The 25,697-nt window shown below is 48.1% G+C and overlaps 2 protein-coding genes across 2 annotated transcripts; one reads left to right on the top strand and one right to left on the bottom strand.

The window, feature by feature from the left end:
- The first annotated feature begins 1,421 nt into the window (after positions 1–1,421).
- On the top strand, positions 1,422–15,683 carry LOC131287954 (scavenger receptor class B member 1). The gene is made up of 10 exons (XM_058317048.1): positions 1,422–1,677; positions 11,860–11,951; positions 12,954–13,117; positions 13,209–13,353; positions 13,824–14,024; positions 14,095–14,322; positions 14,389–14,506; positions 14,620–14,786; positions 14,860–14,985; positions 15,474–15,683. The coding sequence occupies exons 1-10, from the start codon at positions 1,422–1,424 to the stop codon at positions 15,681–15,683; spliced, it is 1,707 nt and encodes a 568-aa protein (XP_058173031.1).
- Positions 15,684–16,204: 521 nt separating this feature from the next.
- LOC131287866 (muscle M-line assembly protein unc-89-like) lies at positions 16,205–25,367 on the bottom strand. Its single transcript, XM_058316953.1, has 8 exons — positions 24,164–25,367; positions 22,924–23,664; positions 21,172–22,200; positions 20,252–21,013; positions 16,967–17,677; positions 16,719–16,891; positions 16,436–16,547; positions 16,205–16,355 (listed from the first exon to the last, which is right to left on the bottom strand). The coding sequence occupies exons 1-7, from the start codon at positions 25,365–25,367 to the stop codon at positions 16,473–16,475; spliced, it is 4,695 nt and encodes a 1,564-aa protein (XP_058172936.1). The 3' UTR covers positions 16,205–16,355; positions 16,436–16,472.
- Positions 25,368–25,697: the final 330 nt, after the last annotated feature.

Below are 25,697 nucleotides of genomic sequence, written 5' to 3'. Positions count from 1 at the left end.
CAAGTCTTAGTCCAAGTCAGAAAAATCTTTATTATTTGTTATCATCGGAAGTACAAGTATGCATTCCATTTTCAGGCCGCAAACCGAATGGAGCTTGTGTAATCCTTGCTATCCCGCAGATTCCTCCACCTATCAACCACAGTGCGTGGATGTCTAGTTTGCCTGTCACGCTTGTCGCCTGCACGTGGCTGCCACCTCCGCCTTCACGTTTCGCAGAATACGAGTGCAGTTCGCTGCAGCATCTCACACGATGGGAAGCCATCACCGTCCGTCATGTGCTGCACGCAGTGCGCACTTCTTGCGAACCGCATGTGTGTCCTAGGCAGAAAATGTTGTTTACGGTTCGCAGTATCAACTGGTTTTGCAACCCAACTCGGCCGCTACTACCACAAACAAACAGTTCGCCGTATACTAGTGCAGCAACATCCACTAGCACCTACTATTTTGCTATATTCACTTCGGATTTCTCGTGTGGACGTCCCTTTCGGAGCCCCGGCTGGCTTCTTCTCGTGTTCGTCTCGATTAAGGCCCGCGCCTGCATCCCTTCCCGTTCCTGCAGCGGAACGCAGGTATTTTCCTTCGGCAACTACCCTCGCACCCGGCCCCCTGTCCACCGCCAGCAGGTTTAGTCCCTTCGGTTCGAGCCGAAGTCCGGCCATCCGCTGAATCGAAGCGACCAGTCTCGACGACTGCAACTGTACCGACTGCACCGACCGGCAGGTGCATTGCGTGAGGAGCCCGGGGAGGGGAGGTACTAGCAGGCCGTCGTGTCGAGTTACTTAATGCTACCTGCGCACGCTGCTAGCTCACTACAAAGAAACCCGTACGAGCGCTCGCAGTCTACTACCGCGCACTCATCACGACGGCAGCAACTCCGGTCAGGCTCCGATCGCCGTAGGCTTCAGCGTTCAGTGTTCGGGATACGAGACGAAGGATCGCTCTTTCTTGGGCTCACGAATAAAGCAAGCAAGAAGCGAAAATATTCGCGCCAAGAAATACCCTCGAATTGACGGATCGTTACCGTCGTCCGGCAAGCATTGACCATGAATTCGGAATTATCCCTTTTCACCCATTGGTAGTTTTACTGGTGGTGCTTTCGGGATTGCACGGTGTTGGTGAATATTTGCAGTGCAGCTGGAAGAGTTTGGCAGTGTTCTAAAGAAGTGTGTCGGTTACTTCCCTTTCCTGCCCTCGACGGCTGGTTTATGGCCGATCTATCATTCTACGAAAAAGGATAATACGAAGAAACGTTATTTAAAGTGTCAAAAACCACCGCATAGTGGGGGTAGCGTTTAAGAGAAGATTCTGGACTCCAGGGGGGTTTCGTGGGAACATTCAACAGCAGAATAGCGTTGGTGAAAAGTGGAAAGCTTTAGAAAGAAAATAAAATATTTCAACCAGTGTTGAAAGGAAGCGAAACAATGCGCGACTTTTCCAGTCTGTTCGGTGGTCAGTATCAGACGATTTTCGGCGGCGGGCCAAGCTGTGGCACCGGAAGCTTCGGGGGAAGCAGCGGAAGCAGCAGCGATGGCTGCTCGGCCGGAAGCTCCGGAACACCGCAGCGCAGACGGTCCGAGAGCCTCGGGCCATTTCGGCGCCGACTGCGGAGCGAGTTTTCCGTGCTCGACTACTTCTTCCACCAACCGAAGCATGGCCGCCATACGCGCTACCCAACTCGTGAGTATTATTATGTGTTGTGATCGTTTGTGAAATTCTTGTCAGCAGAGAAAATACTATCATGTGTGAATGTGTGATATGACAATTGAAGTTGCAGTACTACACAAGGGTTCGAACGTGAATAACCGCGATGTGATCTCTGATCAACGAAAATCGGAATTAGTTCTACTCAATTCAACTGTTGGAATTGTTCTATTGTAAATTCCTCTCAAGTTGTCTTTAAGGGTTTTCTCTTCTTCTTTTCGTATTTTTCTCTTCAAATTTTTTTTTGTAAAAAAATAACATTAATTTGACAATGGACGTTCAGTTTTCAAAGTAAGTGTTGGATATTTTTTAGAAAATGAAGAGTGAAAAGCAGCACAGCATCAATATTTGTAGAGTTCTTTTCAATGAATAAAACAAAAGTATGTTTTCCCTGATATTTTGAGATGTGAACTCGAGATTTTACTTTTATGACACAACATTTAAAATGTTATCCGTCGCAAGGAACCTAACGTTTGAATCCAGAACTCTAAATGGAAGATCTCTATACGTTATGCAGAGCTTAAAAAACTGAAATAATTCGCAACCCTCTACTTAAATACACTTTTTATAAACGAACCAAAACGTGCCATGACAAATGGGTTTGAAGACTACACCTGAAAACCCAAAGTCTTAAGCATAGCTGTGGAAATGTATTTCCATGGGAGGTGTTTGTTGGTGTGGAAATCGTGTGTGTATATCCTTGGCAACCGAAGGACCAAAGTCTTCTCTTCAATCAACGGGGCCAACGAACCATAGTCGGCGGGTTGGCATCGATCGATCGATGAAGGGTCGATTAAAAAAAAGCACCTGCCGATTAAGAAAAATCAAACGACCTAAGAAAATTCACCACATTCTCGCACCACCGCTGCGAGCTGGACTGGAGAGAAAGGGACATCGATCGGTCACAGGAGCCCGAGGAGTGCCGCAGTGCGGGAAAGCGAGTACGTGAAACGCACCGGCACGGTGAAGAAACAGAAGGCGGAGAAGAAGAAAAAAAGGTGGAATTATGTTGAAATCATGCGCTCGCATCGAAGGGCAACAAGTATAAACCCATCGCGATCACTTCTCGATATCGCCTCAAGTTTCCTCCGCTCCGCTTCTGGCGGGTTGCTCCAAACCCACCCCCTCCCCCCACCGTGAGGGGAACCAACACTAGAAGGAGGTAGTAGCTGTCCAAATTTTTGCACTATTTACCAGCGATGCTCTCCGACACTCGAGTCGTTTGGAAGGCGGGGGAAGTGTTTGGGGCGAGGATGGGATGGTTGGCACAAGCCTGGCGCGCACACTCTGGCCACACGAAACCGGAATGGCTCGAATGGTACCGCAGCATCCATCCGTGTAGGTATATGCGAAAGGTATGTTTTCGTGCGCTCTAGAACGCTTTGGCGGATCGTGCCAAAAGGGCGCGGAATGCGGGAGGGGGTCGATGGTGGACAGGTGCACGGTGGGGGGGACACTTTTCCAGTCGGATAAGTTGACGCAAAGGCTTAGAACAAGCTAAACCAAGCCCTCGCGTGAATGTTGTTCTGCATGAAAAACATCTGCGGCACGACGACGACGAACCGGCTACCGTCTCGGTTGCGCCATCCAGCAACTCAAGAAGCTGGCGTGACAAATGACCATATACTCCGCACTCTGTTGCACCTACCCTAGGCTGTCTCTCTTGCTCTCCCACTCTCCGTTTCGCTCGCAATCATCTGGAACTTGCCATCGAGAAGAGAGGGCGAAATTAACGGATGCCGAAAATGCAGCACTGGCTTCGGGAAGCAATTTTCCGCACATCGCGACCGTCCACCCGACGCAGCATCCGATTGTTCTCGACGCATTCGGGGGCCAGCGGAACAGTTTTCTTCACCGCTTCCGCAACTCCCTCCTGACCCACTCTTCGCGTCGCTTTACGCTCCACGCCCTTCGGCGAGGTGATTTCCGCATTCGACGCACACGACGCACTGCATTCTTTGCGAGCGCGTATGCTGACCGACGAGAGTGCATTTTTAGGGTGCAAGGTGCAGGGAGGAGGGAGGGAGTGCGACCACGCGTGCAGCGATTGAGCCACGGGCGGGTATGCATTACACTTATGATAGCGTTCTGTTATCTTAATTGTCGGGCCCGACCGGACACTCTCGGATAGGAAAATAAACTGCACGAGTGTGTGGCTGGGATGTAAGAATATTGTATTATAGACATGATTGGACCGCATGTTGGGTTTAGCTACGTGGCTAGTAGCATTATTTGATTAATTTAGTTTTCGTCTGAAACTTGGCGATCGATAGCAAAAAAAATCGTCAGTTACACGATTAAACAAAAGGAAATTAATCAAAATAAGTCTGAAATACCACAATAATAATTTCTTTGCATTTTCCCATTTTTCGTTTAAATGGTTTTCCAAACAAAGTGTACTACACACACAAGTGTACTTTACACTACATTGAAAACAATTTTTATTTCTCTTGATTCTTAATTAAGTTCCCTTATTTAAAAAGAAAACAAAATAAATCTACAAATATGATTTGTAACAACTCGTAAGAAGCGTATAACGGTAACAATTTATAATTCTGATTCGAAAGAATTCGGTTTTCCTAGGTACTATGTTTAGACAACCCCGTTTTTAAATAGGCAGATAACTAGCCTAGTACTTTTATTTGCATCATAAAACTGTAGAATAGACGGTATTTCTTACGTGTTCGTGAGCATTTTTAACATTACCTGAAAAACGTTGTGTAGATTCAGATAAAACCTTCTTAAAATATGCACCTAAACAATAAATGTTTTGTTCAGCATGAATAAAAATACAAAGCAAAAACTAAAACATCAGACAGCCAATTGCAAAAGTTTGCTAATATTTCTAAAAACCAACAAAAATGCTTGAAAAGTGAACTGATTGAAAGCGGTTCCATATCGAACACTATTTATGCATGATAACGACTTAAGCCTTCCCTTGGTCTATTGTGAATCGCCTCTCGAATGCACAGTAACTGATTATTAAATGCATGTGTGTGTGTGTGTGTGTGCCCATACGCCTGCCTGCTGCGACAAGACGTTTTACCGAAGGTAGGCTCGCATCATGTTGCAAAACAGTAGCCATTGCCAACTACTGTACACACTCCTTCGCCGCAGCCTCCTCTTGTCTCCTCCTTTGCGTTGACTTTCATCCCACCCACATCAACATCTTGGAGGCCCATTGTCGAAGGATTGTGTTGCTAATTTAAGAGTCTCGCGCGGTTTTCCGACAGGCGTCCCGGTAGGCCATAATTCGATTCTCCATCCAGGGCCGCACGGGCCCGAGAAATTCCTGCCCGCCAAGCACGACCAGTATTTTGATGGACAGCGTTTGATGAACAATCAATCGCAAACCAAACGTCCGACCACCGACGTCGTGCACTCCTCGGTACCGGCGACTCCTGAAGGTGGTACCGTTGCAGGTGCGCCAACATCGTTCTTGCCATGATTGATCTCTTAAATGATTGTAATCAAGCTCACCCGGCGGGTAGAGCCCAAACGGGTGGTTTTCACTTTCCCCCCTGCAACGGGATCCATTTCGTCGGGTAATATCGCAGGATAAACTGACTGCCGTCGGTTTATTGTAGTGATTTTCCTGCCAAAGGGAAGTGTTTTCAAAGCGGCTCGTACGATTTGCGAAAAGTGAATGTTTTCGATGCGGTTGATTTATTAAGTGCCCCCGACTATTCTTCACTCTTTACCTTTTACCGAGTGAGTTTTCATGAGAACACGATCCTTGCGCGTGTTTATCGACTTCATCTTACTGCCTGAAAATGTTTTCATTTTCTTACATTATCATAAACAGAATCCCTGAAGTGGCTTGGATGGGAAAGATAGTTGTTAATCAAAGAATCAATTTGGTTTTTTTTTAAATCTTATACCAAAAGGAACAGCAAACTTCTTCAAAGATGATTAAAATGATTAATTATCCAAAATTTTATAACTCCAAACTGAAGTGAATGTTTAGAGAGTTAGGGTCTTTAAACATGAATGATCACAACGTTATGTGTGTTTCAAACGGGAAACAAACTTATCAAACTGTGGAATTGTCCTAGACAATTTAAACTTTACAAGCTAAACATTGTTGTTATACCGATAAAAACAAACATTGAAGACCTTTGATTCTCGGTGACTTACATCGATAAATGATTGTAAACACATTCCATACGGGCGACAAATTGTTGTGTGACGATCGAGAAACTTCCCATTATCGACTCGCCTTTCCCTATTGCTAATTGACTTCTCGTCATGGAGTGGAATTATTATACCGCTTGAATATAGAACACCGGACATCATTTGCGTTGTGGCGTCTAATGATTAATCCCGTTTAACCTGTACGGCAGCGGTAGAGTTTCCCGGTGAAAGATCAAACCGAATACCGGACGAGGAAAGGGCACCGAGGCAGTGTGCACTACCGCACCCATTAGCATATCCTGTTGCCACACCGAAGGAACGGCCACCCTCCGGACCCTTCGCGTGCAAACGACGCACGAGGGTGGACCATCGGTCAGTCAGTGCAAAGTGCACGCAGTACACACGACACACAAAGTTGACTAATTAGCGCGAGGTTCACCGCCACCGCGATCGCCCTCGGAGGTCGTTCGGACCCTCGTAGCGGCACCAGGCACCTCCATCACGACCGGCATGTTACGGGCGAGACAACCATTGAGAGAGGGACACACACACACCAACCAATCCGTAGACGGCGATTTGGCGCAATTGTTTCCCCGCCGGAGGGCGCTACCGTGGCGTCGTTCGCTTCGGGAAAGTTCTACGACTTAATTGAGGTACCCCCGCAGTGGGGAGCGATGGGTTGCCCCGGAGATACCGGCGTCCGAATCGTTTGATCCAGCAGCATCTGGAACCAGGGGGCACCGAAAGGGCTCGGCTCGATTGTGCAATATGGTTTCCACTGGCAAACAACGTGTACGAGACGGATCGACGGCCAGAGTCGGCAGATGCTCGCCGGGATTGAATATGTAATCAAACGTTCATAGGTCGAACACTGTTTGACCATCAGAGGAAGGGGCGGAGGGCTTTCGGAGTTTACCGATGACGTCCATCGATCCGGAGCGTCTTTATGGCTCATTGACTTCCAGCGCAAATAATGCAAATGATAATTGCGCCTGATCTCGCTGGTGCTACGGGCGTATTTTTATTTTTAAACAGGCTTGATAAGTTCCGCCAGTTGAAGTGCAGTGATTGTATCTAATTCGGTCCACTCTGTGCCGCAGGAGCTAAAGGAATCAACGTCCCCTCGCTAATGAGCATTCTCAGTGACGCACGGAACCGAGATGACTCAGCTAGTAACCGTGAAATCGCCGTACGGCCTGGGATGATGGCGTCTGCGACCATCCTCGCAACCAGCGCAAGATCAGGGAAAACCACCCGACGCACTGAACCGGGAGCTCCTCCTACTGGTCAGGGTCAAGGAGTACCTGTTTCGCAGCGTGGCGACATTTGCGGCGCTTTCTTGATCTGCTATCTTGCGCATTGTTGCGCTGCCGCTTCACGGCCATCAAACTCTTCGACCCGCTGCCTGCGCGGACCACGTCAATTAATTGTGCGTTGGACAACGCATAGCCTTCCGATGCATGATTCAAGTCCTTTAAGTAGTATGGTAAGGTAGAGACACAAGAATGCAACACCAGAAAGGTTGAACGATGCAATAAATATTGACCACAGTGCAATCATTGGATTGAGAACTTATTGTAACTGTGCTACATTTATTCAACACATTCAGAAACATTTACAACCTGTGGTTCTGGAACATCTAAATCGGGGATGTCAAGGAAGCTATCCATCGGACATTAGTGGAATAATTTTTCCTAATGTATTCTGGCAGACATATAGATTGACCAGTTATTTCTCTATACACAAAAACTGGACAAAAACTGTTGACAACTCAATATTGGAATAGATTCGGTATTTGTACACCTTAGTGCCTGAAATCTCGAGAAAAGACTTTAATTATATTACACTTCGAAACAGCGTAGGGAATGTATTAGAAATGTCACAAAACAAGCATATTCTATTGCACGTATAGCTTACAACAAGTAGGTTATATGAGTTTAGTTGGTAAATTTTTTTGACTCGTTAGTTTTGCTGCCTTACATAGAGAAAATGGCAAAATTAGGTGGAATCCCATACAAAATTGTTTAACTTTAATGAAGGTCACATTTGATCGCTTTGATGTTAAATCAGAGTCCAGAATACTCCAACTGTGGCTAGGTATCATTGTATTGATGTAAATTTTTATATAACTCGTGTTCAAATGTCAAAAACAAAAATATTATTATTAAATTTAGCTCTACTATTTGTTGTAATTGAGAAAAAAATCAATTGGATAAGTTACAAGCATTCTGCAAGTGATAATAGAATTCGGGTTGAATCCAACAAATCCACGTCTATACTTAACAGCTTGCATTGTTTTATCGCTTTCCCTTCCTATCGTCCTTGATTGCTCTACTCTGCTCTCTTCTTTCTTGTGTTAATAATTATTCACGATAACTGCCAACTGCAATCAAGTTTGGCCTGAGGATGTTTTTTTCGTCTTTCGATTTCTTTGTTGCCTACTTTCATCTGCTTCGACGCATCCTTGGTCATGGCCTCGGCCAGCAGTTGTCCTTCGGTAAGCTAGGAGGGTAGTTTCTACCATCCTTTGTCAGAGGGCGTTTGGAAATCACCATCGTAAAGCCAACCACCAGCGAGGGTGAGCAAAAAACTTCTTAACCATCAACGGTTAAGAGGCGAAAAAAAACCATCGACATCCACATTGAACAACCGACTCCGCAACGCTTTTGGTTCTGGTCTTTGACCTAAGCCGTTGACCAACGTAGGAGGTATAACCGTCGTGCTAGCAGCTAACTTAAACCTACAACTACGAAGCACAGCTGTAGTTAAAGTGTTGACTCTCGCGATATAGTAGCTGCGAGTCTCAGAAAGCAATAGAGCGCGTCCATATGTGCGATCGTTAAGCGATCGAGCCCCTCGGTCCGATATCCCTCAGAGAACTTGGTATGCAAAGTATCTATGATAAACCGATTAGCATAGATTTTTCCTGCCATTTCACGGGGAATGTACTCGAAACTGGTGGTTTGAAAGGTCAGTCATTTTCCCGCTCGTTGTATGTTTCTGTCTGTTATATCTTGGACCTAATGGGTTTTCGGTGTAATAGTTGCTGCGCTAAAACTGTTGGTTGTCAAATACTTTGCTGAAAAAACAATAATCATAACGTTGCACGATGTACTTTCTGTGGAATGAAATTTTATGTAAAAATAAAAAATAAAAAAATTAATCGAAAGATTCAAATAAGATTCAAAAATGTTTCAATCGGTGCAAACAAATGCACCGTCAAAAAAACAAAATACCGTTCCGTTGAGTATAGTTTTTGATACAACAAATCTTGAAACACATTCAAACAAACTAGGGAAAGCTTCAAGCATTCTGGTTGAAAATTGTTTCAAAAACTCACTTCATTACTATGCAAATAATTCAAACAAAGCATATTTGGAGGTGAAATTATGAAATAAGAAATGAATTTTTTGACGAAATAGTATTTTTGAGAATGCCATATAGAAAAAATTACCTCGTTCAATCGAACGTTTGATTTGTTTTGTTTTATTTATATAACAGCTGAATTTTTAGTATTCAAAAAACAAGTTGTTTATGTTTTGGTGAGCCTGATAGTACCAATGCATGATTGTATTTGTGTTTAAAATTTGGTTTAAAAATGGGTTGTTTTTATTTTTATTTCAACTGGATTTTTTGGCAAGATTTGATTTAGTAGAAAATATACTTTGCACAACCAAATAAGATGAAAACAAAACATGTTTTCAACAGAAAATAACCTTTCAAGAAACTGAAGTGTTGTTGGATCGCAATCAAGGATACGAAGAAAGGCAAAATGGTGTGCTGTTGAATCAACCTGTGGTTTGAGAACCGATCTGATTGACTCGAACCGATGGATTGCAATTGATTGAGTTGTTCCATCAACACATGTTTACAGATGTATCCTTGAGTTCGAAAACGGTTGTTAACGGAGTGAAATAAATTAAAATGCTCATCGTCAACAATGCGCAAACAGCAGTCGCACAACATCGTTCGCTATGAATACCGATAAGGTGACCGGTATCTCGGGTCGGGCTTCCAGCCCAGCCATCAATTGGTCGTCCGGATGCAAATCGATAATGGTCCGCGTGGTCAAACTTGGCACCAAGCATGCCATCAACGGACCGAGAGCGGGCCGCGAGTGAGAAGGAGAAAAAAAGGGGGCTTCATTATAAATCACGCCGTGTGTAATTATTTTATGAATCCTGTCCCGCATCGATGTCAATTTTCCTGACAGATCGCTCCCCCGGCGTACATGAGGCTCACGTGTTCGGGCGATCCTGTTTGATGGATGTCGCAGTACTTGAACACTCACACAAATCGGTGACCGGGGTGTGGTTTGGAGCTCAAAATGGCAGACCCGTGCCCGGTCCGCGGTCATGACATTTATCTTCTTCCAGCTTCAACAAGTGACAGCTCTGTTAACGATGACCAAAAGCGGGACCTGAAGTGGATTGCTAGGTTTTAATTTTTCGAATACCGAAGTAGATGGAAACCTTGAACTTTACGCCGATTTTTTCGACCCAAATAGTGATGCACCGATGCGTTAACGAAGGCTCGATCGTAGTTTCGAATTTTGCTCGAATCGAACCTTTTCCTTCGCCTTGCATAGTGACGATTTGTTTCCCAGACCAAAAAAACATGCGTTCAAGCGGTCGGCTAATAAAGCGATCGAAGTCACGCGATAGGTGCGTTCCCGTAGCGGACCGTTTATGTTCGCATTATAACGTTGTCGGTATGCCACCTCGGACGGTGGGGAACTTTTACGTCGACGAGACCTACAAACCACAAATCAGCCACAATAATGTGCGATGATACGGTCGAGTACTCACGCTAGACCAACGACGTTAGTGGGGTGGTGGGTGTTTAACCAGCTTTTCTGCACGTTTTCATCGCCCTCACCACCGGCGACCACGTGAGAAACGGCAGCCGTAACCAATCGCCATTTAATTGCCGGTGAACTATCCTTTTCCAAGTTCCATTTTCCCTTCCGCCGGTTGGACGAGTGTAGTAGTGTTTTATTTTTTCGTTGTCGTTTTTGTTATACCGTTTCTTTTGTTTCTACCGGATGCCGTTAATTTATTATCATTAGGCCAATTGCCACCTCGTGACTTAATTGGGTGCTGCGCTAATCGGTGTTTCTCGGGCGTAGGATTATACGCAACTCATGCACACCCACGGATCCTGTCCCGGAGCGGTCAGCAAAAGCACATGCCGGGCGGAGGTGTGGCTCCAATCAGGAAATGGCAACGTGTTTGGAGAGAAAAGAACATTAAACGATCATATCTTTATGCCTTAATAACACACCTGGACAACATGCCGAATGCTGCAGTCTCGTGGATGTTCAATGAGCATCCGCGTGCGTTCGATAATTTGATGATTAAAAAGGAAGGAATCCACGTTGCTTCTGATCATCCTAGGATAATGAACCGATGCGAACATTAGCCTCTTCAATTTCCCCCGTCGTGATAGGATAATATTCAATTAAATATACCTTACCGCTTCTGATCCTTCACCTAAGTTCGCCAACATGTTGACCCGCGATAAACTACGTCAATCCATCCATTGTGGTGTTGTAGAACTACTTACCTGGCGTGTGACGAACTTTGAATTACCTCGGGGAGCAATAGAACTACAATATCTGTTGGCGAATTGCAGGCTAATTGCATTCGTTGCCCCCCCCCTGCCCTGGTGTCTACTTTTACCAACTTAACCGTGCCAAATACGAGCAGAATGATGGATGCAGCCTATAGCTGTACCTTACGGGATACGAGCAAATAAATCAATGTCCCGAGGATAGTGATTTATTCTCCGGCGTAGCTAGCTTGCCGGAAGTGCATCGCTAGCGGGTTGCATTAGGATGTACTCAGCTTATGCACGTTGCTTTCTCGATAAAAAAACAGTTATGACGCAAATAGTGTTCTAGGAGGAATGTTACTAAGCTAAGGTTACTCATTAGCGAGAAAATTGTTATTACTCATGGAAAGAAAAACAAAATAACACATTTGCAAGCACTTTAATTATATGAGATCGCGTATTTCTTTCCAGGAACATTTATGCTTATGGCCGCTGGCTTCATGTTCATCATTTGCGGCGCACTGGTTCACATTCTGGATCCTTATTTGCTTATTTTTAAATGGGTGAGTACCATCTTTTTAAATCGTTTTTAAGAAGCTACAGAAAAACATGATTTTAAATTTCGATTTTGATAATAACCCGGTTATCTTTAAGTATAACGTTTCTTAAATACTAAAAATGATTACAACTCAAAAATATTATTTGATATTCCTTTGATGTTCTCATGTTTTCTTGCAAAATAAAGGTATAAAGGAGAAATTGTCTGCATTGAAATTGTTGACGAATAATTGCAAAAAATCCATGATAAATGTTTTCAATTCTACTTTCACGATTTATGATATTTTGTATCCGTAATAAAAAGATGTTTTATTCTTACCTAAGCACTAGGCATTCAACTACAAATAATATTGAATAGTTGTACAATTTTGTTTCTAAAAATTGTTCAAATTTTTGATATAAAAAATAGTTGAAAACTTATAACTGCTGTTAGGGTAGTATTTTTATTATGCTCAATATTTTTATGTGCTGCTCATTTTTAGATTTTATAATCTAAACCAAAATCTGAACAAATAATACCTAGTGGTTGTAGTAGTTTAAAGTCGTACATTAATTCCGAGACACAACAAACATTCCATTCTCACCCACAAACATCGATATTTTTCGACATGCAAAAGCGAAGTCCTACTCAGTATTCCACCCCAGCGGCTATCGTGCCCGCAGCACCAATTTTCTGCAGTTCATGAACCCCACGCGACAGCGTAGAAATACCACTTGCGAATGCAACCTTGAAATAAAAAAACCAGAGCAGAAGCAGTCAAGAAGATAAAGACCAATGTGGTTACGTTGCATTTCCAATCAAGTGCATCGGGCTCGATGCAGTATACCAAACGAACCGATCTGAAACGGCCCAACGTTTAAGTGGTGTTGCTTCTGGAATGATGGTTTAAATGTAGAACATTCGTAACAAGTTCGAAGTAGTGTTGTAAGACAAAACATTCCCACCCGTTCCGTTGTATTTATATCGATTGTCGCACGTGCTTTTTCTCGGTTCTATTTCGGTACAGAAATTAATCTTCCAAGAGGGCTCGGAGATATTTAACCTTTGGCGCACACCGCCGGTGGATCTCTACATCAAGATCTACCTCTTCAACGTGACCAACGCGGAAGACTTCCTGGCCGGTCGGGCCGAGAAGATGCAGATCGAGGAGGTGGGACCGTACGTGTACCGGTAAGTGAGGGCAAGACGCGCGGGACCCAGATGCCCGTAAGGATTTCTGGTTCTTGTTTTATGATTCCGTTTTTATTTCTTCCGGTGCCAGCGAGTTGATGTCACACGACAACATCACGTTCAACGAGAATGGAACGCTGTCAACGCGCCCTCATCATCCGTTGATCTTTCAGAAAGGCCTTTCGGGAAACCTGCGGGAGGACGACGTGTTCATGATGCCAAATATTGCGCTGCTGGTAAGTTTCCTTAGACTTGCGGGTTATTTTATTGACAAGTGATTTTTAAGATGCACAAAATTAGCAAATTTCTGCTACTTCCAAATTTGTTCATTGCTTATTGTTTGATTTTTTATATAAATGTTCCGCCCGAAATCTTGAGGGCTTGAACTATAATGATATACATAAAAGGCGAAATAGAGAATGCCGGAGTGCTGGCAGACGCATATAAAAGGCAAACGAACTTAACCAAAGTTAACGAGACTAAGGCTCGGATTTAATTCTTGAGCAATTTTGCAACACAGACACATCGTAAACGATTTAGCCAATTAGGGTGCGGTCTACAAGCAAGTGCATTACCAGTTGCATACATTGTGGCGCATACATGAAATTCAAAATTTTGTAGTAAGCGAAAAGTGTGAGAAAAAATAAATAAGTATATAGGATCTTTGTATTATTAATACACGCAATTTGTGGAACTCAACTTACAGAGCATAGCGCAAGTGGCCTCAAAACAGGGATACTTAATGCGGTGGCCCATCAACTTGCTCATACGACAGACCAGCATCCAACCGCTCGAACGGCAGACGGCACGGGAGTTCATGTACGGCTACCCGACCACACTGACCACGCTCGGTTACACGTTCCTTCCCAACTGGATCTCGTTCGATAAAGTGGGCCTCATCGATCGGGTAAGTGAGATCTTCAGGGTTTACCAGCGATGTTCCAAGCAATAACATTTTGCCCGATTCCCCTCGACAGATGTACGACTTTGACGATGACTTCGAGACCTTCTACACCGGCGAAAACGGGGCCAGCATGTCCGGTTTGTACGACACCTACCTCGGCTCGCCGGATCTAGCCCAGTGGAACGGCAAACACTGCAGCAACATCCGGAACGCGTCCGATGGCACGAAGTTCAAGAGCTTCGTAGAACCGGACGATCAGCTGCTGTTCTTCCGGAAAAGCATGTGCCGAGCACAAATCCTTGTGAGTAGGGAGACGACTCAACAATCTCTGGCAACAGCCGATAATGGGTAAACCATATGATTTCAGATCCAAAACGGCACCGACCACGACGTGGATGGTCTGAAGGCAACCAAATTTGTCTTCGAAGAAAATGCCCTCGACAACGGAGAGTTTGATCCACGAAACAAATGTTACTGTCGGGAGGGTAAGGTTCACCTCAATTTACATTATTTGAAATCCGTCTAATATTATTTAACGCATGACAATTTTTGTATAAGTCTCTATAACAGTCACTTTTATTTCTCCCGACGGTTTTAGGTAAGTGCTTGCCACGTGGTCTGATCGATGTGACGAGCTGCTACTACGGGTTTCCGATTGCCCTTAGCTATCCACACTTTCTGGACGCCGATCCAAAGGTGCTTACGCACGTGAACGGTTCCCAACCGGACCCCAAGCTGCATCGAAGCCATTTCATGATAAATCCCGTAAGTTTCAAACTTCTATCCTTCCCGGACCTCACTGTCGGCATTGCCTGATTCCCTTTATTTGCTCTTCCAGGTGTCCGGGCTTCCACTGCAGCTGTCGGTCAAGTTTCAGATCAACATGGTGCTAGGCGATCTGAGCAGTATGGCCCACTGCGAGAAGTTCTCCAACCTCGTCGTGCCGACGCTCTGGTTCGAAATTGTAAGTTAAAGTCTCGCAACTGCCTCTCAGAGACGACAACACACTTTTCGGTCGACTTGGCTTCACTCATGGTGATCGAAGGCTTCGGTCGAAGCATCCGCCATCAACACTAACCACCATGCATGCATGCGATCTCATCTCGTTTCAAACCCATCTCGCGAACGTCGGCGCGAGCGTTCACAAAATGCGCACGCTGGTCGTCCTGGTGCGACTCGGGGCTTGGAAAGCGCCGAAGACTTCACCTCAAAAACGCTCGCTTGCCGGTTCGCTCGTCGGATGGGCCCTTTCATTTTAGTCATGGCTTAGCTCCCATTGCATACGGCTTCATCGTACCATCAGCCTCCGACCGACTGTCACTATTTATCACCATCGTACAGCGTATCGTAACGAAAGTCCCGGGGGAACCCCAACGACAGTCGTGATTAACATGATTCTTTCTTTTCCGTTCTTTCTTTGCATCCAAATTCACGAACTTCCGCAACGTTTAGACGATGCCAGGACTGCCGAAGTCATTGCTGACGAGGTTCATCTTTTACCTGAAGATACTGCCCTTCGGCGACCAGGTCGTGAAGCACAGCCTGCTCGCGTTCGGCGGCATTTTGCTCCTCGTTGCCATCACGAAGGTATCCATGACGCTCTCCTCGGCGTACTCGTCGGCGTACCGCATTTCAAACGAGCTGCGCGAAAGCTTATGGTAGTTCCCCGGCTTGTCCGGTCCTCGAGAACAAGTTAGGAACTACAAATGGATACACACATACACACAAACACATACACCTACACCGAACGATTACAGGCCAAAACTGATCTGCTTTCTCTGTACAAGCATTGAGACTAGTGTAGGAGATTTCAGTTAATTGTTTAAGATTTTAATCTATGTTGATTTTAAGATTTTAATCTATGTTGAGGTTAAGATTATTGTTAATAAAATGAATAGAATACTTCATACACTTCAGTTTTATACTTCAACGAATAAGAACAAGACACTATGACGACACGTTGTCTTCTACAAACAGGCAATTTAAGTGTCTTTAAAATCGTTTTATTGATATAAACTCGAAAATCTCTCACTTACTAAAAAGGATGAAGGAAAAGAGGGTGGGGAGGATAAAGAAATCTTATACAGAAAAGGTGATACATCCTTGCGAATTCACTCGCAATCGAATCATCCACGCGCATCCACGGTGTGGGACCTATCTATGTTTCGTTCGTGTTCGCTGCGAACGTGCGCTCCTTCGCTTCGCGGTCCTTTTTATTCCCCAGACGATGATGATATAATGATAACTTAGCTGCTCTAAACTCCGGTTACTAGTTTCGCTCGTGCGCGAGCAAAAAAGCGTCGTCAAAACACAAAGTAAAACATTCCCGTGAAACTGTGAAATGGTGGAAAAAAGGAACGCGGTTAAGTGGTTGACGGGTTGGTTGCGCTGGTCAATCGACTCCCAACACCTACCTACTAGTGTAAAGTTCCAGTGCTTTGGTTGGACTGTTTATTTCCTTCCCTTCGGGTCGGGTCGCTCAACGTCATCCTCCAGGTGCTTCTTGTAGCCTCTCGGTGGCTTGATCTAGGGAGAAAGTGAAACAAGAACGTACCACAAATGGTTGTTACATTTGACTGTGTCTTAAACTCCCCTCATAATCTTGAAAACTTTGGTTGGTTTTCGATAGGATCTTCATTCCCCAATTATTTTCATTTTGCCTAAATGGAAGAATTCTTTGTTCGCTTGGGGACGTACCGAAACTTTCGTAAACGTGCGATCGATGCCGTGTCGGTTTCTGGCGACGATGAAGTAGGCACCCTCGTCCGCCACGACCGCCTCCTTGATCGAGAACCGTATGTAGTCGGCGTGCACTTCCTTGATCGTTCGCGGTGAGTTTGTCAAATCTTTGGTACCCTTCATCCATTGAACTGTAAATGGAAGCGGGAAGGAGATTGTGATATATTACAAGCCAGCCTACAGAGGCGCGTGTTTCCGGTACTCACTCTTCGGCTTCGGATCGCCGATGATCTTGAAGGCCATCGAGAGCGAATCGCCCTGTCTGATCTTGATCTCCGGCTGCGGGCGGGACATGAAGATCGGCGGCTTCGCACCCTTGATCGCGTTCGGGTTAATGATGTCCACGTGCGAGGACGACTCGGCCTTGCCGAACGCGTTCGTCGCCCGGCAAATGTACCGACCGGACGCGTCCATCGTGGCGGCGGTGATGCAGAGCGCAAAGATGCCGGTGCCGTCGCTGTACGTGCGCACCTTCGGTGGCTTCCCGGTGACCGGGTAGCGGTCGCGGAACCACTGCACCTCGCAGTTGCCCTGGACCTCCACCACCAGGCAGATGTTGCCGCCGGACGGGATGGAGTAGTCAGCCAGACCCTGGTAGAAGTGCGGTAGGTTCGGGTTCCGGTGGTACACGCTGTGCGTGCGCTCCATCTGCACCTTCTCCTTGCTGACGAAGTGCACGTTGTGGCTGATGGCGTCGCTGCAGCCGCCACTCTCCGCCTCGCACGTGTACGTACCGGAGTCGGCCTCGGACGGCGAGGTGATGATCAGCTTGCAGGTACCGTCCGCATGGTCGTACTGCTCGTACTTGTCGCCCGGGATGATGTACTCGCCATCCTTGATCCAGGCGATGTTCGGGCGGGGTGTGCCACGCACGCGGCACTCCAGCACGATCTCATCCGAGTGGAGCGAGTAGTTTTCTGTGTACGGGGGAGGGAAGGAGCAGGAGTTGGGGCAACTGTCCATTAGCAACTGCCAGCAACTTTTCGGCTGATGGCCGGTGGAGAGTGTGTTTTTCTTAGTTTTGTGTCCTATGGTCAGGGTCCTAGCCCGAACGCTCGGCCGGTTCTTTTTCGCAGCCACGTAAAGACACGGAGCGAAGATTTAAACAAACACACAGATGCACATTACACGCAAACAAAGTAACAAACACGCAACGTATCCGATCAATCGAAACATTTAGAGAACGACGAGAACGTGATATGAAACGCCACTGAACGGATTCCACAATGATCAGTACTGTGATCTGACGATTCGAGGATGCGTCGAGGAGATGGAGACAAAGAATGGCACACCAGGAAACTCACACGGATGGCACACGGAAACACAAACATACGAAGAGATTACACACATCCTACACGACCTAAACGGCTAAACAGTGTATACACAGGCAGCAACGCTAGAAGCGTCTCGTAAGCGCGTGGCGTTCCGGGCGCGCCCGTCCCGTCGATGTCGACGACGTCAGGCGTATGTGGTCCAGCACGAGGATGCAACAGTTGGTGACGTCCTCGCCGCAATCGTTCCGCACGATGCACTTGTACATGCCCGCCTCCTGGCGCGTGATATCGTAAATCTCCAGGATGCTCATGCCCTGGTGCAGCGAGACGCGATACTTGGCACTGTTGCCGATGCGCGCGTAATTGTGCACCCACTCCACCTCACAGTTGACGCCCCAGAACGAGCACACCAGGAGCAGGTTGGAGCCGCGCTTCACCATTCGATCTCGTAGTACCGTCTGCACGATCGGTTGGTACATCTCGAGCGATGCTTGGCTGTCGTATCGGACCGGCGTGGCAAACGTGTCCATTCGGTAGTGGTAGGGGTAGGTTTGCGAACGCCTGCCAGATATCGAGAGTCGTTCCGATTCGGCTGTATGTTCTTGCTGGGACTGGGATGCTTGAGACGCCGCTAGGTCCGTGCCCGGCCTTGGGGATGCTTTACGGCATGCACCCTGTGTTGAAGCACGCAGTGTCGTTGTAGTCTCGGTTCGGTTGCTCGACGAACACTCGGTCGAGCTGGAAGAAACTGTATACGAAACAAATGTTAGCGAAATGTGTCAATTTTCCATTCATTATATCGTTTTCCAAATGTGATTTCTATTTTGCATGACGCACGGTCCTAATTTCAAATTGTATCCTGATTATTCTTACATTAAGTTTTCTCTTACTTGGTTTATACATCCCCAAAGCATAAGAATGTAAGGCAATAAGAATTGATTTTGAGTAGAATTACAAGTTATAGGTTCAGATAGTAAAGTCAACTGAAGCAACTGGAGTAATCCAGTTTCTACAGATAGTTGTCTAGAAGAGCGTCTTGAAAGTGCACAGGAATAACACTCTCAAAAAGGAGATTTTATAACTGGAGTTCCATCGGTATCAAGATACGTGATCCGAGAACCGTGTCTGTAAAGTTTTCTTAAGCCCTATCATACGATTCAGGACGCATACAGCTTTCGACACATTTTTTGGAGAATAGTAAAAACATATAATATTGCATACCTTGAACCGTTTTGCCGACGGTGTGTTTGACACTGCTTCCCGCTTCATCGATCATATCGCCGGTCACTGCAGGACTTGTCCGCTTGCGGGACCACTCACGCCATTCACCCCTGTCCACTGCGGTACTCGCTTGTCGCTGTTCTTGAGCACTGGCAGTTTTTCCAAGCTCCACCACCGTCCATTCGCGCCGGGTCGTCGTGCCACGGTACTCACTGCTGGCCGCCGCCAGCCGTTCGTGGTAGTAGCTGCGCCGCTGTCTGCGCATACTCTCGGCGGCGGATGTTGCCTCACGTAACCCACTGGATTCGCCATACTGGCTGGAGTAGTAACTACTTGCAGCACGGTAGCTGCTGGTAGTCGCACGGAGCGGTCGCTGCTGTTCGGCGACCACTTGCCGTCGGACGGTGGATTCGCGTTGTTCAGGTTGCCGACGGAAGTACTCTTTGACTCTGGTGTGATCGTAGCTCGCGCTGGATGACGCACGGAGTGCGGACGATCGCTGCTGGTATGCACTTACCGCGGTGTTAGTAGAACACGACTTTTCGCCGGCGTAGTGGCTCGTGCTGGCCGGGCGGTACTCTGAGAATTCAAACCGGTCAAAGTATTTTTGGTTAAGTACACAAAAACATAAAGCAAAACAGGGGATCTCCCGGCCGTGACGGCCGACTTGCCCAGAGATTAGCAGAACAGTAGCACTCGGTTATCCTCGGAGAAATAAATAATGTCCAACTAGTGTGGACGCATGTGTTTCGCTATGCCGTTCTAATGCACGACGACCTTGCTGACAAGATCTTCTCCACCCAGTGTGGCGCAGGTTTTTATCGACCGGCTAGTAGTGACAGTTGACAGATTGACTTGTACGGTCGCAATAAGCTAAGCATAGTGTTAGGTAAAACTAGTAAATATAGTGACTTCACACACGTAGACCCTAGGCGGCCACGGAAACTCCCGCAGCCCCGTGTCTGGCCGGGGCCGTGCTGGCGCCATTCCCATTACCTAAGATGTTGCTTGCAAAGATTGGGGGAACGAATTTGGTGTACGGGTTTTCGTAGACACTAACCACCGACTTCGTCTCGATGGAGCCGGCGTAGTTGCGCGCCTCGAGCTTGTACGTGCCGGCGTCCTCGGTGGTGACGTTGACAATCTCCAGCGTCACCTTGCCGTCACGGCGCGTCTTCTGCCGGTACTTGCGACCCTGCACGAGCGGTATCTCATCCTTGTACCAGAGGAACAGCGGGAACTTGCCGTCGACGTAGCAGGTAAACTTTAGGTTCGAGCCCTCCGGTACGGTCTTGTCCTGCAGCTGCGTGACGAACCGCAGCTTGTACCGGTAGTCGTAGTCCTTGTCGTGCTGGGAGCGCGACTCGGACCACTTGATCAGCGCCTCGTCCTCCGGATTGTAGTCGCAATCCTTCGCGCGCAGGTGCCGACTGAGGATCGGTTTTTCTGCCTTCTTGTGCAGCTCATCCTCGAACACCTTCAGCACGTCCTCGTCGCTGTTCTTGTAGTTCAGATAGTACACCATGTCCGTCTTGTCGACGCTGTTCTTCGCCCGCAACACGTACCGTCCGCTGTCTTCTTTCGACGGTTGGAAGATCTTCAGCTCGTGGCGGCCGTCCGGGTACTTGCGGAAGTACAGCCGACCGCCCGTGTTGTGGCGCATAAACACTCCGTGCACGATCCACACCGTTTCCGGCTCCGGGTCACCCCGGACGCAGCATTCGAGCGTCAGTTCATCCTGAATAGGATCGTACTTTTCTGGAAAGGTAGAAAAACACATACCATGGATAGATGGCCGCCAAAACTGTGACGAACTTTGGCAAGCTTCAGCCTCACGCCACAGGAGTAGGCCATGCCCCGTCTTGCTGCTTCTCGATGTGGGCACATCCGAGCCAAGATCGCACCCAATCTCATACCTTGTATCGGGCGTGTAAACACTGGTGCCTCTCCCTTAATTTCCGTCCTTTCCACCACGGACACCGTGCAGCTCTGCTCTATTTCGCCATACGTCGGACATTTTGCGACGCAGGTGTAGGTTCCCGCATCCCGGTATTTGCATTTTTCAATCTCCAACACGCACGTGCCGCAGCGCATGGTAGTGTGGGTGAGACGCAACCCATTACCCAGCACTCGCCCGTCCCGCTTCCAGTAGGACGTCACCTCCTCCGGACACTTAACGTAAGCGATCAGGCGCAACGTTTTACCAGGCTCTACACGCACGTTCGCCATATGCGACACAAAGTCGTACTTCTTGCGCCGCTCGAACTCTTCCAGTGCCACCTGGGTGCGGGACTTGCGACGTTTGTAGCGTGGCTCCGGCTCCGGTTCCGGTTCGCTCGTCTTCGGAGCGACCACATCCGCCTCAGCTGCGGCCGGATGTTCCGGTGAAACCACTCGCACTACCTTTGCCTCCGCTTCGGCCTTTTTCTCCTCCTCCGGCAGCTCGGTAACATCCGGCAGTTTCGGGGCGCGTTTCACCTTTGGCTTCTTCTCACCACCCTCCTGCTCCTGCTCGCCGCCACCTTCACCTTCCTCGTCCACCTCTTCCTCCTCGCCGCCTTCTTCCGGCTCACCATCACCAAACACGGGCACCGGGTCGACGGCGATGTACGATTCGGCCTTAAACCACCCGGGCCGCTTCTTGGCGAGCCACTCGAAGTACTGTTCCTTGCTGCAGAAATCGAGGTTGTGTTTGCACGTTGCCTCACCGACAGTGTTCGAGGCGATGCAAATGTACTCGCCGTTGTCCGTGTACGATGGATCGTAGAACACGAGCGAGGCGATCGTGTGCTCGGCCGTTTCGTCGAAGTGCTGCGAGATGCGCATGTGGCTATCCGGGTAGACACCCAGCTTGATGATGCCCTTGTACCACGTTAGCGTTGGCGTCGGGTTGGCGCGGATCACGAACTCCACCGTTAGGATGTTGCTGTACGGGTCGTAGTTTTCTAATAACAGAACGTTCGATCCGATTGCGCAGATATCGCAAGGCAGGGGGTTCAGCGAGAAATAGAGAAGATATGAACAGAAAAGAAGGTATAAGAAGACGGACATAGATTCGGAACAAGGCTAACAATTTGGACTAAGGCTGTTCTAACCAAGTTAAATGCAATGTTCTCTAGGCTTATTAGAAACTGATCTGATCTAAGTCGCTAAATGGTAAGTGTATGAAAATAAAATTAGGCTGCAATTTGGTTGTATTACAAATACCTGCCTAACAAACAAACAGAAATGACTCAAATCTTACTAAATCTTTCTTAAAACTGGAATAGGTAAAGAACGAGTCAGACATACGAGGTTATCGCGAGATACCGACACGACCTGTCAGCTTCTCGATGCGAATAGTCAAAACCACAAGTCAACAAGTAAACAAGAACCTAGAGCTCATCGTTTCGTATACGTGCGAAGTCTCGATGAGTAGGTATTTTTTCACATTTTTCATAGTGTTGTTCACTATTTGTATGGTGGTTTAACAAGTCGCGTCTAGAAATCTTAAAGATCGTGCCGTTATATAACGATTGCCTCAACGATTCGTGTTGACTTTCGACCTTCTACAGAAGCTAAAGCTTCTTGTTGTCTATGCTACCTATATACTAAAAATTCTCAAAGGCGCTTTAAAATACTTTCTAACTTGTCGGGACATTTTCTAGTAAGAGATTAGGGAAACCTACCTCGTACCATGCGCACGAACATCGGGGCAAACGTCTTGACGGTGGTGACGGGCTCGACGACGGTCAGCTTGCAAACGGTTTCGATCTGCTCAAGCCCATTTTTCGCCACACACTTGTACTCGCCCGCATCCTTTATCGTCACATCGTTCACCCACAGACACCCGTACGCCGCCCGGTGCATGTCGTTCATGTCCACGATGTGATCGTCGTACTCGACCGGTTGCCCGTCCTTGTACCACTCCAGCGTTGGCTCGAACCCGGTGGCGGCACACATCAGCTTCAGCCGATTTCCGGCCACCAGGGCCCGGTTGGTAAGGTGCACCGACCACTGGAGCTTGTCCCGATGGTGCATGAGCTTCTTGTGATAGTAGCGTGCCATGTCACCACCGATCGGTGGTGGCGAGGGCGACTTCTCCGGTGCCAACCGTCTATGCTTGTCGTGCCCGCCGAGTTCTGGTGGTGCCGTGACGGCTTCCGGTTCGCCTTCCTGACCCTCAGCGGGGGCAGCCTCGGGAGCTTCTGCTTCAACTGCAGGGGCAGCCGCAACCGGGGCTGCCTCAACCGGTGGCTTTTCGGGAGTGGGTGGTTTTTCCGGTGCCCCGGAAGGTGGAAGGCTTGCACCGGCAGCGGCATCGGCAGGAACAGGAGCTGGTGCTTCGGTCGGGGTTGCTGCATCGGAGGGAGCTGGAGGTGCAGGTGCATCAGAGGTGGTGGCTGCCTCTGTCCCGACCGGTGCCACAGCTGCTGGCTCAGCAGTGGAGACGGCAGCTTCCGCTGGTGCTACGACTTCCGACACTACACTTGGGGCGGTCACTGGAGGCTCATCATCATCGGCCTCTAGTAAAACATCGTCTTAATGTATTAGTAAAATAATACAATACATCGAATTAGAATCCACCGTCAATCGACTATCACGTACATGGAGGACACAGATACAGCTTTAGTGATAGGTTTCGATTGATCTGAATATATCCTACGTGGGACGATATAACGGCACAGGCGCGGACTACACAGGCGCAGTTACACACATATACACAAACACAGACAGATTACACCGCGAAAGAACCATCCTTCCATCCACTTTCGAAACATGACTAGAACAATGAAGAGGAATGCCGACGGAGATGGCGCATTGTACCACCTTCGAGCACTTCGAGTACTGGGACCCAGACCATAAACACAAGTATCAAGAGAGTATACTGTACACTCAGAGTAGCGTGTTGGGCGTTATATGCGTTACCTTTGATGGAGATGAACGTCGGAGGCGTTGGTTTGACTTCGAAATTTTCATACACCGTAAGCGTGGTGCTGGTGGACGTTTCACCGTTCTTGTTCTTGATCATGCAGCAGTACTCGCCGGCATCGGTCTTGTCGACGTCCTTAATCTCGAGCCCGAGCAAGCTCTCGCTCACCTTGAAGGTGTGCTTGCTGCTCTTCTCGATCGGGTCGCCATTCTTCAGCCAGCGCACCGTGATGCCCGGGCCGGAGATGGTGCACGTCAGCTTGACCGTCGAGCCCTTCGGAGCCGCGCGCGCCTTCAGATGGGAGATGACTAGCGGCGGCCGCATCATCTGCCGCTGGCGCTGCCATTCCAAGTCGCGCTCCCGTTCCGTCATTTCCGTCGCCGTCGACTGCCGCCGGGAGCTCTCGCGTGATTTCACTGGCGCTGGCTTTGCTTCCGCCTCTGCCTGCTGCTGCTGCTGCTGCTCGATGCTATCGATGCTCTTCCACACCGACGGATCGAACTCTTCCTTCACTGGGATCAGCTCTACGTCTGAGTCATATTCTGGCTCGGGCGGTGGCTTTATCGGTTCCGGCTCGGGCGTCGGGTCCTTCGGCGGTGGGGGCGTCGGCTCCCGAGGCGGTTCGAGTTCGGGTTCCTCCTCCTCCTCTTCCTCCTCTTCCTCCTCCTCCTCGACCACGGGCTCTGGTTCCGGCTCCGGTTCTGGCGGTGGCGGTGGTGTCGGTTCCTTCGCCTGCTTCTCCTCTTCCTCCTTGATGCGGGCCAGTTCGGCCGCCGCCTCCGCCTCCGTCTTCGTGTGCTCTTCAGCCGGTTTCGGCGGTTCCGGCTCGGGGATTTCTTCCTCTACCACGACCACCTTCACCGTGGAGATGTCACCGCAGCTGGCTGGATCCAGCGAGCAGGAATCGGTGAAGAATAGCGAGATGTACTCGTCCACGTTCGTCACGCCACCCGAGATGTCCATCACGAGCGCTTTGTCGATGATGGCCTTCTGCGACGCGACCTGCTTCTCGGGCTTTTCACCGATTTCGAACGGAGACTTTTCCCGATGCAGACTGCGGAAGTCCCGGGGCGAATCACCTCGACCAGGGATCTTCAGCAGGTCCAGCATCGTCGGCTCGGCCGGCGTTACCTCCACCTGCACCGGTTCCGGCTCCTGGTTCTTTTTGGACCGCGATCTTCTCTCCCGTCTGCCCGTCATGTTGAACTATGCACTTTGCACTTTGTTATATCACACTGTCCGCCGGACGCTGGACACGCGCACTTTGACACCCCCAGGAAATGGGAAACCACACAGACACACCCTCCCAAGCGAACAAAGTCGTGGGGTCGATCGGTACCACAACCACCTAGCTACAGAAAAAGCCCCCCAGAGAACCAATCACCTTAAGGACGAGCCCTAGAGACAGAAATTTGATTGACAGAGTAATTAGAGATTAGTACAACACCACCCCGAACTCAACGTAAATTTGGGTAGAACTTTCAGGTTTCACTCCTATTGGGATAAAGCTAGAAGGTCCAACCTCACAGT

The sequence above is a fragment of the Anopheles ziemanni genome, chromosome 3 (genome assembly GCF_943734765.1).
Source record: "Anopheles ziemanni chromosome 3, idAnoZiCoDA_A2_x.2, whole genome shotgun sequence".
Lineage (NCBI taxonomy): Eukaryota > Metazoa > Arthropoda > Insecta > Diptera > Culicidae > Anopheles > Anopheles ziemanni.
Note: the sequence above shows the minus strand (reverse complement) of the source record. Positions and strands in the feature narration are given on the sequence as shown.

Excerpts from the sequence above, each read along its gene's own strand:
- LOC131287954 (XM_058317048.1), top strand. The coding sequence starts at position 1,422 with ATGCGCGACTTTTCCAGTCTGTTCGGTGGTCAGTATCAGACGATTTTC. Across the intron at positions 14,025-14,094 it reads AAGTGGGCCTCATCGATCGG|ATGTACGACTTTGACGATGA; the intron begins GTAAGTGAGATC and ends TCCCCTCGACAG. Across the intron at positions 14,787-14,859 it reads GCCATTTCATGATAAATCCC|GTGTCCGGGCTTCCACTGCA; the intron begins GTAAGTTTCAAA and ends TTGCTCTTCCAG.
- LOC131287866 (XM_058316953.1), bottom strand. The coding sequence starts at position 25,367 with ATGACGGGCAGACGGGAGAGAAGATCGCGGTCCAAAAAGAACCAGGAG. Across the intron at positions 23,665-24,163 it reads GACGTTCATCTCCATCAAAG|CTGTGGCACCGGTCGGGACA; the intron begins GTAACGCATATA and ends CTGAGCCAGCAG. Across the intron at positions 17,678-20,251 it reads CTTTGCAAGCAACATCTTAG|AAAACTACTCGCTCCACTCG; the intron begins GTAATGGGAATG and ends CCCCGTACACAG.